The sequence below is a fragment of the Mustela putorius genome, unplaced genomic scaffold (genome assembly GCF_011764305.1).
Source record: "Mustela putorius furo isolate JIRA1106 unplaced genomic scaffold, ASM1176430v1.1 tig00000421_pilon_pilon_pilon, whole genome shotgun sequence".
Lineage (NCBI taxonomy): Eukaryota > Metazoa > Chordata > Mammalia > Carnivora > Mustelidae > Mustela > Mustela putorius.
In genome coordinates, this window is record NW_025421375.1 from 3,694,790 (window position 1) to 3,713,620 (window position 18,831).

Genomic DNA, 18,831 nt, shown 5'->3' on the forward strand with positions numbered 1-18,831 from the left:
CTGAACCGAAGGCAGCGGCTTAACCCACTGAGCCACCCAGGCGCCCCATGTGTTTTTCTTTTTTATAAAAAATTAATCTAGCACTTTTCCTAAATACATTTTTCTTATACATATTCCTTTATTTTTTTTTCCCCCAATAGATTAGTGGCTTTGGGGTGGGGGGGGGAAGTTTTTGAGAAATTTTCTCGAGTTATCTGTCAAATTAAAATTTTTAAACCATAAAAAAATCAAGTTTTCCTAGTTTTGCACCCTCAAAGCTAGCTATTATTATCTTTGCTTTGAATTCATGATTGGTTTTGACTGAAGATGAAATGACTTGACGGGAAACTTTCACCTTTCGCTTTTGGAAATGAAACTTTGTTTTAATAATATCTCATGATGCCGTGTACCTCAGTGTGTCTTTCCCATACTTACATTTCTTTTGAATATAATAGTTTCAGTATTTTATAGAATATCGATGGGAAGCATATATTACCTACAGGTAATTTTTCTCTCCCTTTGAGGTAACAGCTTGTTTTCCAGTCTAGGTCATGTTCATGGTCATTATTCAAGTCTTAGTCTTTATTTTCTCTGTTGCATTGCAATAGAAAATTAAAGCCACTTTCCTCTCTAGGATTACTAGTGAGATCAAGGTGTTATTAGTAATATGCAAAGACTTCAGGAAGTTTTGAGACTTAAAAGTAATAGGTGTATAACTTAGTATAACTAAGTGTGTAACTAAGCTTTTTAGAGCTGGAGGGGATCAGGATACATGAAATGTTAATAAACCAGTTGGAAAGTGATAGCTTCTCTGTTTCAGGAAATATAATATAAATATAGAACATAGTTTTGGGGGCAACTGGGTGGCTCAGTAAGTTAAAGCCTCTGCCCTCGGCTCAGGTAATGATCCCAGGGTCCTGGGATTGAGCCCCACATTGGGCTCTCTGCTCAGCGGGGAGTCTGCTTCCCCCTCTTTCTCTGCCTGCCTCTCTGCCTACTTGTGATCTCTGTCAAATAAATAAATAAAATCTTTAAAAAAAATGTAGAACATAATTTTGGAAAGGTCCAAACTAAGTATGTTGAGTCCTTTGTTGGTATTTAAGAAATATAAACACAGATGACTTTATTTGTTATTTATTTATTTATTTTAAAGATTTAATTTATTTATTAGAGAGAGAACGAGGGAGAGGGAGAAGCGGGGGCTCGATCCCATGAACCCTGAGTTCATGACTTGAGACGAAGGCAGGCACTTAGCCAACTGAGCCACCCAGATGCCCCCAGATGACTTTAATTTTACTTTTATATTAATGAAATTCCTCCTATTCAGTGTATGGTTTTGAACGATATGATTGGTAAATGAATGGCATATTTTTATTATATTTAATGCCATAGAATTAATAGAATTTAAATATAGGACTTCTAAAGATCTAACAAAATTAGTTTTGTGTTCAGTGTTATACACTATCAAACTTGACTTTAAGAAGTTTTGATTAAAATTGAACTATTAATTTCACAATCTATGAATTTAATAAAGATTTAATCAACTACTAAATAAAACTGACTTTCTAATTTAAGTTGCTTGGTGATTATGCTTATTAAAGTCCATCAGAGTCTCAACATAACCAGTTGGGTCTTTTAGTCATTACTGTGAGTATTTATATTTGCTTCTCTTGAAGCAGGGGAGCTATCATTTTAAAATTGGTATTATTAGGATTTGCTTTGTGCTTTCTACAATGAAATTTTTTTAAGTCCATCATTTCTTGAGATTTGTTTTTCTGCCACTCAGTAATATTTAGTTACAGCTCTAGGAGAGACCATATATTGAAAAGGGAATTCTAGTTCTCATGAGGTTTTGTTCAAAGAATATTTTATTCTCTAAAGAACTTGTGATTGAAAATGGTCAAGTATATGCTTTTTCCCTATACTTTGGGGGTTTAACTGATTATATAATACAATGATTGCTAGCATTAGATAGGATTTTAGAAAGCACTTTGATTGCTATGCTTTGTGGTAAAGTTAATGTTTCTTGATAACATTTGTGCTTCAAATGATCTGTTAGGTTTACTTTAGAATGACATGTCTCTGATTTTGAAGGAGGTTTTAAAAACTAATGGGCTAGTAAGTATTCTTTTCTGATTTTTTACTAAAAAATAGTTGATTCCTCCAGAATAAGAGTAGTATTTGTATATGAACATTATTTTTGCTAATATATAAGTCCCTTTCAGTCTTTTTTAGTGGCCCCTAAAAATGTAATACTATTAAATAATACTCACCGAATGTGTATGTGTATATCTGTGTGTTTAAATGTTCATTTTTTTGTTGGGGGAAATTGGAGGGGGAGACAAACCGTGAGAGACTGTGGACTCTGAAAAACAATATGAGGGTTTTGGAGGGGTGGGGGGTGGAAGGTTGGGTGAGCCTGGTGGTGGGTATTATGGAGGGCACGTATTGGATGGAGCACTGGGTGTGGTGCATAAACAATGAATTCTGGGGACGCCTGGGTGGCTCAGTTGGTTAAGCAGCTGCCTTCGGCTCAGGTCATGATCCCAGCGTCCTGGGATCGAGTCCCGCATCGGGCTCCTTGCTCCACGGGGAGCCTGCTTCTCCCTCTGACTCTGTCTTCCACTCTGTCTGCCTGTGCTCGCTTTCGCTCGTGCTCTATCTCTGACAAATAAATAAATAAAATCTTTTAAATAAAAAAAAAAAAACAAAAAAAACAATGAATTCTGGAACACTGAAAAGAAATTAAAAAATAAATAAAAAATTTTTTAAAAAGAAAAAAAAATAAATGTTCATTATATGGCTGGCTTTCTAAATTCATAATGTGGGCATAAAGCTCTTTTACTAAGCTTTTTGAAATTTATTTTTTTCCTTTTTTTGAAATTTATTCTTATATAAATTACTAAGTTTTGAATATTCAATCTCATCTTTGACCTGGGGGAAAAAATGTGTGTGTGTGTGTGTGTGTGTGTTGTTTTGTGTGTGTGTATGTGTGTATGTGTGTGTGAGAGAGAGAGAGAGAGATGTTTATCTGTTAAGGCCTATATTCAGTTTGGAGAGTAGCATCTGTAGAAAAATAAACTAATTGTAAAGCCATGTATGGGAGGATGGCATTTTGTCTTATGATGTAAGCAGTTGGGACCACAGAATACTCACATCATGGAAGGAGCATAGGAAAACAAAGAAAGGAGGAGAAGAAATAATAAACTTTTATAAAGAAGTAAGAGCTATTAGTTATCATTAATATGATTGGGGGAAAGCTGCAGATAGTGATGACCATGATAGCTGACCAGATCAAAGTCAGTTCAGCTGAGCAAACTCCTTGTGTCTCACAAATGCACTGGGTGTGTCATGGTTTTTAGGTAGAAGATATGATGAAACGGTGAGACAAAATATGTGATACTGATTATAGGTTCTGATACTCCCCCATTTTTGCTCAGAATTCCTTCATAATGGCTTCAAATATATTTGAATCAAAAGTTTTAAAGCTTACTTGAGTTAAAATGTTGAGAAATTTTAAGGATTGTGTATCACTGCTCTAAAAGTTCAACCCATGTTTAAAGGGCGAATTTCATTAAAAAATGTAGTGATTAAATAAGAGTATTTATTTTTTACTTACTTGTTTTTCCTACTATTTTTAACCTTATTAACAGTGTCCCTTAACTATTTCTACTGTTATTTAGAGCTTGAGTCAACTTTTCCCACTGCAGATCAGCAGCGCCCATTTGCCATTTTCTAGATAGGAATATTTGCATATTCTTTTTATATGTTTCCTCAAGAGCTGGCATTAGAAATTTTTATTTACATGCATATCCATTTGTGATATTCATGCATGTCTAGTAAAAAAGTGAGTGATATGTCTTTGTAGGGTCAAAGAAAGATATGAAAGAAACAAAGAAGGACACATTAGATTAAGCCAGAAATTCATTCATTCTAGCAGTGTGTGGGATAGAGTATACCGAATATATGTGGAAATATGATGTAGGTGTTTGTCATCTCACTGTACTTTCTGATTAAAGGTAGTTTATAAACCACCTTGACTCCTCTTTAAAAATACATTAAGGTCTGCATGTCACACATTTTCCTGAACTTTCTTTGGATATTTTCCTATTTTTAGACCCCTGTATACACTGCTTAGATTCATTATGACATCTAAAGTAGTCTTTGGTTCATGGTGAGTAATCAATAAATATTCTTCTAAATATCATCTGGTTACCCAACATGGCATTAAGAGACTTTGATTGCTAGGGTAACAAACTCTTTATGTAAATTATGTCCAAGGCAAAAAGAAGTGGGTCCTTTTATCCTACAGTTTTTTTTTTTTTTTTGGAAGGTTTATTTATTTATTTATATTTGTGAGAGAGAGAGAGAGAAAGAGAGAGAGGATGAGTAGGGAAGGGACAAAGGGAGAGGGACAGAGAGAGAATCTCCAGCTGACCCCCGCCTGAGCAGAGAGCCTAATGTGGGGCTTCTGGGGCTCCACCCCATGACCCTGAGGTCATGACCTGAGCCGAAATCAAAAGTTGGTTGCTTAACCAATTGAGCCATCCAGGTGTCCCTTATCCTATAGTTTTGCCTTTTAAACTTCTGTGGATGTTTAGAATTACAGAATTTCTTAAGTCAACAATGTAACATTTAACCGAAACCTACTCTTTATATCGGATGATAAAACATAGAAATTAGAAACTTAGTATTTGTTCTTGCTTGGCACTTTCTTTTCAACCCAACAGTTTGTTTAGTAAGCACATAAATTCTGGTTTCATTCTAGAATTTTTTTGTACATCAAAGAGCTATTAAAAGAACTAAGACCTTTGGTAATAAAATTTAAATGTAAGTGCAGTCCACATTTCAGAAAAACCCAAACACTTAACTATATGAATGAAGAATGAAAGCTGCATTTATAAAACTAAAATGATTTCTTGGGAAGAAAAATGGGCAACTGTGAAGCAATGACAGTTTTTCTTGTCAGTAGTTGGTTCATAAACCTAGTTATTAAATCTAACTTGAATCTCTATTAAAAGTCTATTTAGCCAAGTATCTTTGTAGAAAATTATAATACTACTAATTATGAATATAAAGCAACTTTTAGGTATAGTTAGTTCTTTTTAAGCCATTTCATTGGTCAAACCTCTTCCTTTATTTTTTGAAAAATTTTTCATTAGTAGTGTTTCATGGTTAATTTGACATGAAATTTGTTTTTAAACTATAATGGTATTGAAATTATACTTTATTTTTTAGTCGGGATTGAGCCCTATACTTGACAAGGGAATAGTTATTGTTGACAGGAATTTAATTGAAACCTTTTATTAAGCTCACTCCAAGTACATAGTTTGGCTTTTTACTTGTATATTTCTGTAAATTTTTAGTCCCTTGATATTGATGAAGAATTAGCCTCTGTCAACATATATCTTGGCGATAGGTTGATCTGCGTTTCAGTCCCAGCCCTATCTCCTAATAGTTGTGTGAACCTTAGTGATATTATCCTTCTGAATCTGTTCGTTTGTGCTAATAACCTTGACTGCGGAGGATTTTTGAGGAGAAATAAAGATTATATATATAATACTTATAATAATCATATTATAATTATATATTTTATTTTATAATTACATTTTATATGTTTATATATAAAATTTATATATATAAGATACATATTTTGTATATTTATAATTCTATAATTATATTACAATAATATAGTAATTATAATATATATATTATATGTTTCTATAATATATATGTAACAGGGGCATTTTTTGTGTGTGTGTGTTTGCATTTAACTTGTGAATATGATGCTGGAGATGAATTATATCTTCTGGAGATATAATTATGTGATAATACTAGGAAAACACTGAATAAGAAGACTTAGGAGACTAAACCTTTAGGATATTAAATCATATTATACGGAATAACCTCTGGAATAATGGTATAAGGAGCTTGGTGAACTCTCTACCTAGAAAAACAATAATTTCACTGATGAAAAATTAAAAAAAACAACAATCATATAAAGCTCTGAAAATTGTCCCAAGGGCAAAAGAGAAAGTATCGTTTAAGAAAATCTACTAATCATCAAAATTAAAAACCTTGGTCCTTTAAAGGACAGCATGAGAAAAATAAAAAGACAACTCACAGAATGAGAGAAAATATTTGCAGATCATATATCTGACAAAGGAATTTTATCCAAGATATATAAAGACCTCTTATAATTTAATAATAAAATCCACTTGAAAAATGGACAAAAAATCAGAACAGAGACTTCTCCAAAATGTGTAAGTGGCCAATAAACACATTAAAAGATGCTTAGTATCAACAGTCATTGGAGAAATGTAAATCAAAACCATGATACTCAAAAAAATTTAAAAAACAAAATGACATGTTATGTCACAAATACTTGGATGATTATAATTAAAAAACAGGTAGTAACAATTTGTTATTAGTGGGGATGTGAAAAAATTGGAATTATCAGACACTTGAGAATGTATAATGATGCCTTCCACTTTGGAAAATAGTTTAGAAGTTTGTCAAGGAATATTATTCAGGCATAAAGAGAAATGAAGTACTAACCAGTGGTTCATTATGGATGAACCCTGAAAACATCAGGCTAAGTGAAAGAAGCCAGGCACATAAAGCCACATAGTGTGTGATTCCGTTTATATGAGAAGGTAAATCTGGAGAGCTAGAAAGCATGTAAGGGTTGCTGAGGCCTAAAGGGACTGAATGGGAGTGATAGCTGATGGTTATGGGGTTTCTTTTTTTTTTTTTTTTTAAAGATTTTATTAATTTATTTGACAGAGAGAAAGATCACAAGTAGGCGGAGAGTCAGGCAGAGAGAGAGGAGGAAGCAGGCTCCCGCTGAGCAAAGAGCCCGATGCGGGGCTCGATCCCAGGACACTGAGATCATGACCTGAACCGAAGGCAGCGGCTTAATCCACTGAGCCACCCAGGCGCCCCCCTTTTTTTTTTTTTAAAGATTTTATTTATTTATTTGACAGACAGAGATCACAAGTAGGCAGAGAGGCAGGCAGAGAGAGAGAGAGAGGGAAGCAGGCTTCCTGCGGAGCAGGGAGCCCGATGCGGGGCTTGATCCCAGGACCCTGAGATCATGACCCGAGCCGAAGGCAGCAGCCCAAACCACTGAGCCACCCAGGCGCCCCGGTTATGGGGTTTCTTGTTGGTGTGATGAAAGTGTTCTAAAATTGATTGTGATGTTGGTTGTACAACTTGAATCTATTAAAAAAAAAGCACTGAATTGTGTATTTTCAATGGTTGAATTAGATAGTGTGTAAATTATATCTCAAGCTACTGAAAAGAAGAAAATTGATCAATTTTCAGTAAGAACCGTGAGAATCTGTAGCATTTGAATGGTGGTCTGTTCCATAATTTCCTTTTCCACCCTGTGCCGTGTTATAGAGCTGTGCCCAGGCACTGTAGACAAGAAGATGGGCGTTTCCTCTCTCCTTGGCTCTTAGCCGGGGGTTATGATTTCTTCTGGGGGAGGCAAAGAGCTGTACTATCTCATCCCTCAGAGCCCTGTGTTACAGCAGTTCTAGTCCAGGCAGGCATGGGTAAGAGGACCCGATCGCTCTTCGTCTACCTAGTCCATACTTGTAATGCAGTCTTGGCAGGCCAAGAAAATTGGGGCCAACTGTACTCTTCTTTAACTTCATTCTTCTTTCCAGTTACTTCCCTTTATCTCTCCTTTCCTTCTTACCAGGAAAGGGTTGTCTAAACTTCCTGTTTCCACTGACTTCTCTCTCACTCAATTAGGACCAAAAAAAGTTACTACTTCTTCAGCCTATTCCAGTCTGAGTTACAGCAGGTTTCATCAAGGTCACCAATGACCTCTAAGTCCATTGAACACTTCTTAGTCTCCATTTTGCTTGAATATTCTGTGACACTGGACATAATTGACACCTCTGTCCTTCAAATGGTCTCGGTTTCCATGACACTATACTTTCCTGGTTTTCTTCTTCTTTTTTCAGTCTGCTTTGCTGGTTTTTTATTTTCTAACTTATTTTTTTTTTTTTTTTTAATGTTCAGTTGGTCGACCATATAGTACATCATTAGTTTTTGATGTAAGGTTCAATGATTCATTAGTTGCACTCTGGAGTTCATTAAGGCCTTGTCCTAGGCTCTTTCTTTTCAGCCAAATGCTTTCTAGGCAAGCCTCAGGTAGTATCTGTAGGTGATTCCCAAACCCATTCCTGACTTATTTTCTGAGTTTTATACCATTATGCCTAGCTGCCTCCCCTATTTTTCTATTTTATTTGTTGTTTATTAATTCAAATATATTTATTTAGGGCCCATTATTTTCCAGGCATTATGCTGGTACTGAGAGTGTCTTCAAGGTATTTCCAATGGATGTGATTGAAACAGAATTTATGATTTGTACTCTCTGCCAAAAAAAAGCAAGCAAGTAAATAAACAAAAATACCCCAAATAAGACCTTCTCTGCTACCATTGTTCTTACTGTACTACTGAAATCTGCCAGTTCTTTTAGCGTGAAACTTGGGATCACTCTTGACTCTTCCTTTTGTCTGAGCATGGACCCAACTTCATCAAGTCCATCCATTCTGATCCAATTATATTGAATCCAATTTAATGCAATCAGTGTAGTCTACCCCAATTCAGTATCACCAAGGGCCTGGCCATTCCATTTTCTAGGTATTCTTCCCCCTACCCCTTTTTCTTTTCACAGCCGAGACCCTAGCCTATGGTATGTTACTTCTTGAGTCAACTGATGTGGGCACCGTCCGGCAGTTTGCCACATGACTGCGACCCTGATCTTTTAAAGTATTTCCTAATTCCTCTCTGTCTCAGTTTTCTTATCTGTAAAGTTGGGATAATAATAGCCCTTCCCTCTTGGATTGCCATGACGATAAAAAGGATTATTATATATAAATTAGTGCCAGGCACCAAGGCCTCAGTAAATTGTTATTGAGACCTTATACAGAATTACATTAAACCAAGGAAAAGGTATGATTAAGACAGAAAGAGGTTTATTAATAATAGATTTGAATGAGGGTAATTATTAGCTTGTTTATACTTAGCAATGCTGTATATATTCACACAAATCTGCAGCTCTTATAATACATGACCTTATTATGTGTATATTGTTTTCTTAATTAAAAGGCTAAGAAGCACCAGGCCTTTCTAGTAGAGACATGTGAAAATAACGTGAAAGAATTGGAATCGATCTTGGACAGCTTTTCTCTGTCGGGCCAGTGGACATCAGGTTAGTTGAAGGTATAAAATGACAGATGCATCTGTCAATGTTCCAAAGTCACTACATTTTGGGAATTCTGCAGATGCCTCTTCCAGTCCCTCATCTCAACATGTTTCGATCTGATGACATGATAAGAGCAGTTCTCACAGCAGTCAGTTGGCCTAGCTGGCTGAGAAAGGGTGACGGAATGTGGACCTGCTGTTGTCCTCCCAGAACTTGATTTACAAGTGTTGGGGTCTGTATGATTGGACAGACAAGGGCTCACTTGCTGTGTTCTGAATCCAACTGAGAAAAAAGTCCTTACAGTATACCTGCAAGGGGAACAGATGTTTCCATCAAACTGAGCCAAATTCTGAGGCAACCTTCAACAACTTAAAGGTCATGCATTCAAAAGGTTATGTAGGACACAGCCTGTAACAGCGTGCATATGCTAAGCCAGTTTTCTCCTTCGCTTCCTACTACCACACATACACTCTCCAGAGAAGAGTGCTTAGGTGAAATATTTTGGTTTTCATATTAGCACGGTTAATAAGATAAAGAACTATAAAAATTGCATATTAGGTAGGCATATTTTGGGAACTAGAAGCAGCACTAGCTGGTTAACGAATGCTGTCCATGATTTCGACTTCCTTAATTTTTTTTGTGTATATGCCATTATGTGTGTAATAGGAACTTTGACCTAAATCCTTTTACTTTGCTACCTCAATTTTCTTTTGCCAAACCATCAGCCTTGAATTACTCTTTATTTTTCTGACTCAGTTGTACTCCTCAAAAGGCATGTAAAATTAAATTCTTTACAATTTAAAATTCAGCTCCTGGGCTCTGTTTTTTTAAGGAATCAAACAGATTTTGGGCCAATTAGTTCTTTAGGAACTTGTAAGTTATAGAAAGTGTGTCTTGCTTGAAAAAGCAGAAGGATATGACCACGGCCCATTATTACTCTATGGTTCTGCGGATTTGTGCTGGTGAGCTATTAGAGATTTATTGTGTTTTATTATTATCTGTTATTTTTAGGTCTGTTTTTAGCCTTCCTATTAGTTTAGCAGTCTTTCATGAAATGCACTTGTAACTTTCCTTAAAATTTAATCTTTTACCCAAAGCATTAGTGTTTTGTGGTTTGTTACTGTGGATAAATCAAGGTGTATAACAGGGACATAAAAGATATAAATATCCAGTGTTCAATTATATTTGCTAAAGCTTTGGAGAGTAAAATTTTCTTTTGTAATTGTACTGTTTTATTATTGAGATGTGTCATTGCTTAATGGTTTTAGGAGCTTTAAAAATTGTTAAATTATTATCTTAGTATATCTTATGCTTCAATGTTATTGTAAATATTTCTTTAGAGCTGAATTCAAAAAACTAAAAATAATGCCACATCTTTTTTGAATTTTATAATGAAATAGTTGATAACAAAGTAACTCACAGGCTATTGCTAAGCCTATTGAAGAAGACTATTAAAGTTTTTCCTTTCCTTTTTATCTTTTTAACGCCTAGTTTCCCATATATAGGCACAGCCTATATATTATAGAGAAAGGGTTTCTGGAAAAGGGACTGTATGGTGAATTAGTGATTTTCGTATTGCTGTACAGTTGTTTTGTTTCCATATGGTATTGGTTATTCACTCTTTCACCTACCAAGAACCATTCTTCCCTGATCTGTTAAATGGAAGCCCAGGGCCAGAGTAAAATCAGATCCTAAGCAGGTAAGTGTGTCAGCCAGCGTGCTAGCAGGAAGAGATGGCACTCTAAAGAGCTGGTCAGAAGAGAATTTAATTAAGATATCTACGGAAAGGTGGACAGGATAAGAGAACCAATTAGGTAGGATAAGACGGGGCACCTGGGTGGCTCAGTCAGTTAAGCGTCCAACTCTTAGTTTCAGTTCAGGTCATGATTTCATGGGTCATGGGATCAAGTCCCTCCCCCACCCCTCCCCCGTGAGGCTCTGCACTCACCAGGGAGTGTGCTTTAGATTTTCCCTCTCTGCCGCTTCCCTTGTGGGCACATGTGCACGTGCGCATGCTCTCTCTCTCAAATAAATCTTAAAAAGGAAAAAAAAAAAAAAAAGATAGGATAAGACAGCAAGAACAAGCCAGAGTGGAAAACCCATGCCTAAGCCTAAAGGGTCCAGTGGAGGGCACATTGTCACCATAGTCTGATACAAGCACAGGACCTGCCTGACGAGAGCTGTGGCTGCTAAAAAATGAGGAACGCATTGGAGCAGAGGAAACAGAAGAAATAAATACCCTGACATTCTCTTCTTTCCTTTTGTTTCTTTCTCCCTCCACCCTCTTGATCACCTACAGGTACACTCACTGCCCAAATCGAACCAGAAGCCAGAGGGCAGAGGAGCCTAGATCATGTAGTCTCTAGAGGTCAGCCTTCACCACAAGGTGAAACATTGTTTGTTAAAATAATTTAACAAAACCTGTGACTTCTGGAAATTTCTTGATGAAATTCTCTTCTGAGGAACCCTTTAGAGAGTGCCATCTCTCTTCCTGCTGGCACCTGGGCTGATGCACTTACCTGCTCAGGACCTGCTTGCCCTCTGGGCCTGGGCTTTGGTAAGGCAGCCATGGGAGACTCCGATGGATTCCCTTTCTGCTTATGCTGGTTCAGGGTGGGGTTTTATTACTTCATGGATGGCTAGAAATAATATGCTTTATTGCTTAATATGGAAGGACCTGCACAATTAGGATTGTCTGCTGTCAGGCCTGGCTTTGCCTCCATGAAGATGAACAAATATTTTGCTCCTCACAAATAAGGTCACATAAGAACTTATCCTAGACTAACTTGTCTTCTGTGCCTGTGTGATATAAACATGTATATAGCTCACAGTATATATGTTTTTGGGGACAAGTCTGTTTCAAAGAGAAACAGGGTGTTACTATGTGATGATAGGGCAGCCTTAGAATTTGTTACAGAATTAATTCAGTCACCTCCAGAAAGGTTTTCCAGAGAGATCCTCTGCTCTGCAGTATGGGCAGTAGACAACAGTGCTTAACTTCCTTTTGTTACTTCTTCCTACCTTTCAGTTCAAGATACTGGTAGCCACCCATGGTGGAAATTTGGATGGTCACAAAATTTGTTGTTGTTGTTGTTATTTGTTTTTACTTGCTTTTTAAAATGGGGTGAATGAAAATTATTTTCTTGGATGAATTTTCATCCAGAGTTGGCATGGGCTGCCAGCTGTTCTCTTCCCCATCCTCCTCAGCTTCTGCGGTCGGTCCTCTACGTTAAGTGTTTCTGAAGTAACAGTAACCCATCCGCTTATCTTCGTGTAGCAAATGAGGCCAAGTTTGAGTTAGTGTCAGACCTTCAGGAATTTATTTACTTAGAGGATTTACCTTGATTTTCTCATGGGTGATCAGTGTGGTAGTTCACACCTTGTTTCCTAGTGCCTCCAACCCCGCTTCCCTCTGGCTGCCTTTCTCTCCAACCACCCTGCTCCCCACTGCAGTCTGTTTTCTCTGTACCCACCAGGATGATCATTTGAAAACCCAAGACAGAGCACGTTAGTCCTTTGCTTTAAATCTTCCTGGGCTCTGCATTTCATTAAGCGTAGAAGCTGAAGTACTAGCAATGGCTTGGAAGACCCAACATGGTCACCCCTTTGACATCCCCTGTACCTCTCTCTGTTTTGGCCCCTCTGGCCTCCTGTTGCTTCTGGAGCACACCAAGCATGCTCTTGCCTTGGGGGCCATTGTGCTGGCTATTCTTTCTGGAAACTTACCTGGAAAGTCCTTTACTTAGATGTGTCTGCATACCTCTCTCTCATCTTTTCATTTTATTTATTTAAAAATTAAAAAAAAATATTTTTTATTTTAAGTAATCTCTACCCCCAACGTGGGGCTAGAACTCAGAATCCCAAGATCAAGAGTCACATGCTTTACTGACTGAGCCACCAGGCCCCTCTCTCTTGTTTTTGTAAATCTATGCCCGGGTCTCACTCTGATGAAGCTTACCTGCTACTCATTCCCATGCCACTTGTCTCACTACCTCTCCCTTTTCTCTTCTACTTCTTTTCTTCCCCATAGCACTTATTGCTGCTCAACATTTTTAACACACTACATGGTGCATTTTTTTAACTGTGTTAGTCAGAATTCTCTGAAGAAACAGAACCAGTAGGATAGATGTAGGAATGGCTCACATGATTATAGAGCCTGGGAAATCCCATGACCTGTTGTCTGCAAACTGAAGACCCAGGAAAGCCAGTGTTATAATTCAGTCTGAATCCAAAGGCCTGAGAACCTGGGACTCCTGGGGTCTGAAGGAGGATTTGGAAGTCCCAGCTCAGAAGAAAGAGAGAATTTGTCCTCCTTCTGCCATTTTGTCTGTGGTGGGGGGATAGGGAGGCAATAGATTGGATGATACTCGCCCACACTAGTGCGGGCAGACCTCTACTCAGTCTACGGATTCAAATGCTAATTTGCTTCAGAAACACCTTCACAGACACACCCATAAATGTTTTGCCAGTTATCTGGGCATGCTTAGCCCAGTCAAATTGACACATAAAATTAATCCTGACAATATCCAAGCACCATGAGGGCAAGGATATTTGTCCCTTTTATTTACTAATGTACTTTAAGCAACTAGAAGATTCCTTGGTATAAAGCAGTCACTCAGCAAATCTTGGTTGCATATTAATGAATAAAATTGTGAATGAATTAATATCAGGTCAAAAGTCCATTTTGCATTTTAAGTTTTGAGGTTATAAAGGTAGTCATGGGACACCTGGGTGCTCAGTGGATTAAGCCTCTGCCTTCAGCTCAGGTCATGATCTCAGGGTCCTGGGATCGAGGTCCCCATCGGGCTCTCTGCTCAGTGGGGAGCCTGCTTCTCCCTCTCTCTCTGCCTGCCTCTCTGCCTACCGGTGATCACTCTCTCTGTCATATAAATAAATAAAATCTTAAAAAAAATAAAGGTAGTCATGGAATTTCTTTCCAAATTATAGCAGCCTTTTGGGTAGCAATCCATATGGAATCATCAGGAAGATTGACCTTAAGTGGAAAAGATGTGTGTTCTTCCATGGGCCATAGAAATAACTTGATTGCATACTATCATCGGGCAAGATAGTCTCAATTTGCTTGAACAGGGACATTTATTTCATATTTCTGCTTCCTACTGAAATTGAAGCACTACGGCTATTCTTATTTCATTTCTTATCTTGTGAAAATTCTCTTAGTAGGGTGTATGTGGGGAAAAAATCCTTTCTCACTTTGAACCTGTGTAGTCTTTCTGCCTCAAGTGTTTCTTCTAAAACAGTTTCACCTCTGCCTGAGGATGTTAGCAAACATACAGAATGTAACTTTTCCTTCCTTAGGTTCACAAAACAAAGTTTTTCTTGTGGCTCTGTCTTGGAGCCTCCTCAGGGTGGTTGACTTTCGTGTTGACTGAGAGCCCTCTGACCTTCTTCAACCTTTCCTTCCTTGAGGAAATCATTTGTAATACTCCCGAGGTATTCTTTTTCTTTCTACTGGAGAGGACCCTGGGAAGTTATAGCAATAGCATTTGATGCCTTTAGGCATATTTATGTATGTATCTCCCAGGAATCGGGCAGTCCTAGGGATGGCTCTTAGGATAATCAGGACAACAAATTAGACGTTTTCTCTCCTCCTTTACTTCTTTCATAAAAGGCTGTGGTCTAGATCTGGTATCTTCTTGAGAATTCTAATTGTCCTTGTGAACCTCATGGCCAGTACCTTTTAACTAGAGATTCATGCATCACCGAGAAGCTGAGGATGCTTATAAGAGAGGCACATGGGTCTCCTTTGGTGTCATTTGGCAAATTCTTCCCACTTACTTCTCTCACCTCCCTGTCCACTGAGGTTTACAAACCATGACTGGCCTACTTCCTCATGCTCTTGGTTCAGTTTGTAAAGTCCAAGGGAGTGACTTCGGTAAGATTGCTCAACATCCTCCAATGTGATCATTAATTAATCACACAATTATGAAGACTAAGAAACCCGGCACCTGCAGTTGGCAAGCTGGCGACACAGGAGGACTGATGGTGTAGTTCCAGTTTGATTCTGAAGTGCTGAGAACCAGGAGAGCTGCTGGTGTAAGTTGCAGTCGAAGTCTGAGTCAAAAGGCAGGAGAAGACCAATGACCCTACTTGAAGACAATCAGGCGGAGAGAAAGAATTCCTTCTGATTTGGCCTTCTGTTCTATTCAGACCTTCAGTGGATTGGATGAGGCCCATCTACTCTGGGGAGGGTGATCTGCTTTCTCAGTCTACTGATCCAAATGTCAGTCTCATCCAGAAACATCCTCATAGACACATCCAGAAATAATGTTTAACTGAGTATCTGTGTCCCAGTCAAATTTATGCATAAAACTAATTACTAATTACTACATTACTAATATCCCCTCTCCGCCTTACTCTAGAATGGTAACCACCATTCTACTTTCTGTTTGTATATATTTGACTACTTTAGATATCTCATAGAGTGGAATCTTATAGCATCAGTCTTTTTGTGATTGGCTTATTTCACCTAGCACAAGGACCTCAAGTTTCATCCATGTTATAGCAGGGGACAGGAATCCTTCCTTTCTGAGGCTGAATAATATTTACATTTTGTTTATCTGTTGATGCACCTTGGACCACTTCTACCTTTCGGCTTTGTGACTAGTCCTCCTATAAACATGGAAATATCTCCTCAAGACCTTGTTTCAGTTCTCTTAGATATTCACCCAGAAGTGAAATTACTGGTCTATTAGCTTTTTTAAAAATTTGATTTTTAAGTAATCTCTATACCCAACATGGGGCATGAATTCGGAATCCCAAGATAAAAAGTCGTGTGCTCTATGATTGAGGTGCCCCTGATCTATTAACTTTAATCACAGAAAATTAGTGAAATGAGCCCATTTCCATATTTTATCTGCTATAGATTGAGTTTCCTGGTTAGAAGCAATGCTATGTGGAACATGTAATTGTGAATAAGATCTCTTACAAATTCACAGATGGTGATTTCAGCAGAAATACTGTGGTCAGGGAAGGAAAATCTATACCCAGAGTTAGTGTCTGCCTTAGTAAGAATGAAGCATTGCTCCTTCCCTGATGGAAGTGACTTAAGATAATCTGCTTGCCACCAGGGCCTAGAGATGATGTCGTAGCATGGGTTCACTTTCTCTGCTATTGATAGATTTTGCATATAACAGGGGTTGTAGTCCTATCAGTTGTGGTGAATGGAAGTCTGTGTTGCTGAGCCCATATATTCCCTGCATCCTTGCTGCCATGACCTTTCTGTTGTAAAGAAAACAAAGGTGATAAGGACGAAGGTGGCTGAGAAGAGATGCTAGGTAGTAGCCACAGAATGCCTCATCTTGTCCTCCTGATTATTAAGATCCTCTTCTACTGATTGGTCTGAGCACAGTGCCCATTTGGATACATCTTTCCACGTACTCTTTCCCATATCATCTTGTTACTGATTTTCCAGTTGTGTTCTTTTCGAGTCCCTGACCATTTTTGTTAAATTCTTAGCTACTGTCCACACATTGGTGTACATTTGTACTTTTGGTAATTTCTCATTCCAGGTGAAATGGCAATCAGGTCCATTACTTGTTCTGACTACTGGCAGAATTTCACTTCATCCCCATCCTTCAGGGCCACCCTTGGGGGGGTCGTAGAGCTGCGACTGTCTACTTTTAATTAGTGTCAGCATATACAGAACCGTGTATATACTGAACCCATTTTTTTTCTCTCATGAGTCAACAGGTCATTGGAAACCTTCCATGGATTCAGGTTGTGGATTAAGAGGGGAGGCAATATAACAGTCATAGGGCCCATTCAACTCTGGACTATTTGCTTATAAAACTTTATTGAACCTTCAGGATTTACTTGAATCCAGTTTTGTGTAGACCACTTTCACTTGACGATGGAGTGCTGTTGTGCATGCCCAAATTTATGGATTGCCAGATCAGACAATAGTGATTTTGTGATGGGCAATTCTTGTCTCATGGTAAATTGGTGGCCATGAATGTATTATCTGCTGAGGACCAGTAGTAAGTGTAAAGCTTGATTCTCAAGAGGAGAAGAGTTATCTCCAGAGGATTACTTACTTGCTTTGTTCCAACACCCCAAAAGTTTACATGTATTTCTAGAAGGACCTGCCAAACTTGACCTGCAGGAGCTTGAGCCATCAGAATGCTGTCATCAACTTGGTAGAGAGCTAAGTAGGACATGTGATGTGATGTTTTTGGAATGGAAAGTTGATTAAGATTTCTATAGATTCTGTCAGAGTTATAAGATTCTATAGATTCTGCCGGAGTTGATACAGCTCTGAGGAAAGCTGTGAATGTGTATTGCTGGCCCTGACAGCTGAAGGAAACTGTCTTGGTAGTTTTTACTAGAACGATGGAAGAAATAGCTTCATTCCAATTGCCAGGAAATGTATTGACTGCAACAAGAAACTACATCTTCAACTGCAGCAGCAATTGCAATCACGTGTAATTATGCTTTCGGTAATTCACTGTCATTCCCTAAGATTCATCTGTATCCTGCACAAGCCAGATAGATGAGTTGAAGGCTGATGTGGTTGGAATCACCACCCGTGTATCTTTTAAGTCCTTCCCAGTGGCACTGATCTCTGCAATCTCTCCAGAAAGGTGACATTACTTTTGACTTACTATTTTGGTAGGTAAAAGTTCTAGTGACTTCCATGTGCTCTTTTTCTATTCAGTTTTCCTCTGTAAATCCTCCACTCCATGCGTCAGGGAACTAGTATGGATATGGTGCCAGGTTCTGCATTTGTCTTTTCTTAGCTCTGTATTCCAAACCAGGGAAATAAGGTGAGTTCAGGTACCTGCTGGAGCCACTGGTAATAGAAATTTAGCCAAAACTCAATCTGTCTCCTGACCTTTATCAGCTCCTACCCTAACTAGTGAACCACAATGGCGTGTTAGTTCTCTAAGTGTCAGTGTCAGCTCAGATCCAGTGCCCAGGTCTGTGAACCAGCTCAAGTCTGGTCATTGGTTGAGAGTCAAGACTCTTTTCTATGTTGATTGCATTTAGACCTCTGGTAATTAGACCTAGAGCTTTTCTACTTATACGAATCAGATAACATTTAAGTAGAGTGCCGACCTATTTTAGTCCTATGAGCACTATGATCAGTTAGCCAACACCAGAGATCTCTGTGGGTAAAACCATTTTGTTCACTGCTTTGATTTCAACCATGTCCAGTTTGTTTCTGGAAGTTAAGTGCACTACTTGGCCTTTGTCACCCAGATCCGATCCCATCATCTTCACTGAATTCAGGGAACCTAGCTTGATCGCTGTTATCCCTGCTACGCAGAACTTATCGAGCCCCACAGAGCTAGGTCATCACGGATGGTGGGGCTACCCTCAACACTACATTTCTCAAACATTGGTAAAGAAAGTGTTTTTGTTTTTTGTTTTTAACTTACCCTGGAGACATAGTTAGGAGGTGAGTGAGCAGGACTTACATGATAAGTACTCTCCATATGTTAGGGAAGTTAGAAGCCATTTTCCTTAGAAACTCCAGAATGGGTACCCGTGTTTATAAGATAAGGAAGATGTTTATGATCTCAGTGAGTAAAACAAATTAATATGCAGAATTTAGTCTCAGGTTGACAAGCATAACTGCCAACAAAATGTTTATATTTAATGCTTTTGGA

At 38.2% G+C, this 18,831-nt stretch overlaps 1 protein-coding gene across 1 annotated transcript in view; it reads left to right on the forward strand.

The window, feature by feature from the left end:
• CCDC171 (coiled-coil domain containing 171) overlaps positions 1-18,831 on the forward strand; it is a 299,006-nt gene that overhangs the window by 93,471 nt on the left and 186,704 nt on the right. Inside the window, 1 exon segment of the mRNA XM_013063104.2 lies at positions 9,106-9,208. Within this exon segment, the coding sequence (XP_012918558.2) occupies positions 9,106-9,208 (103 nt within the window).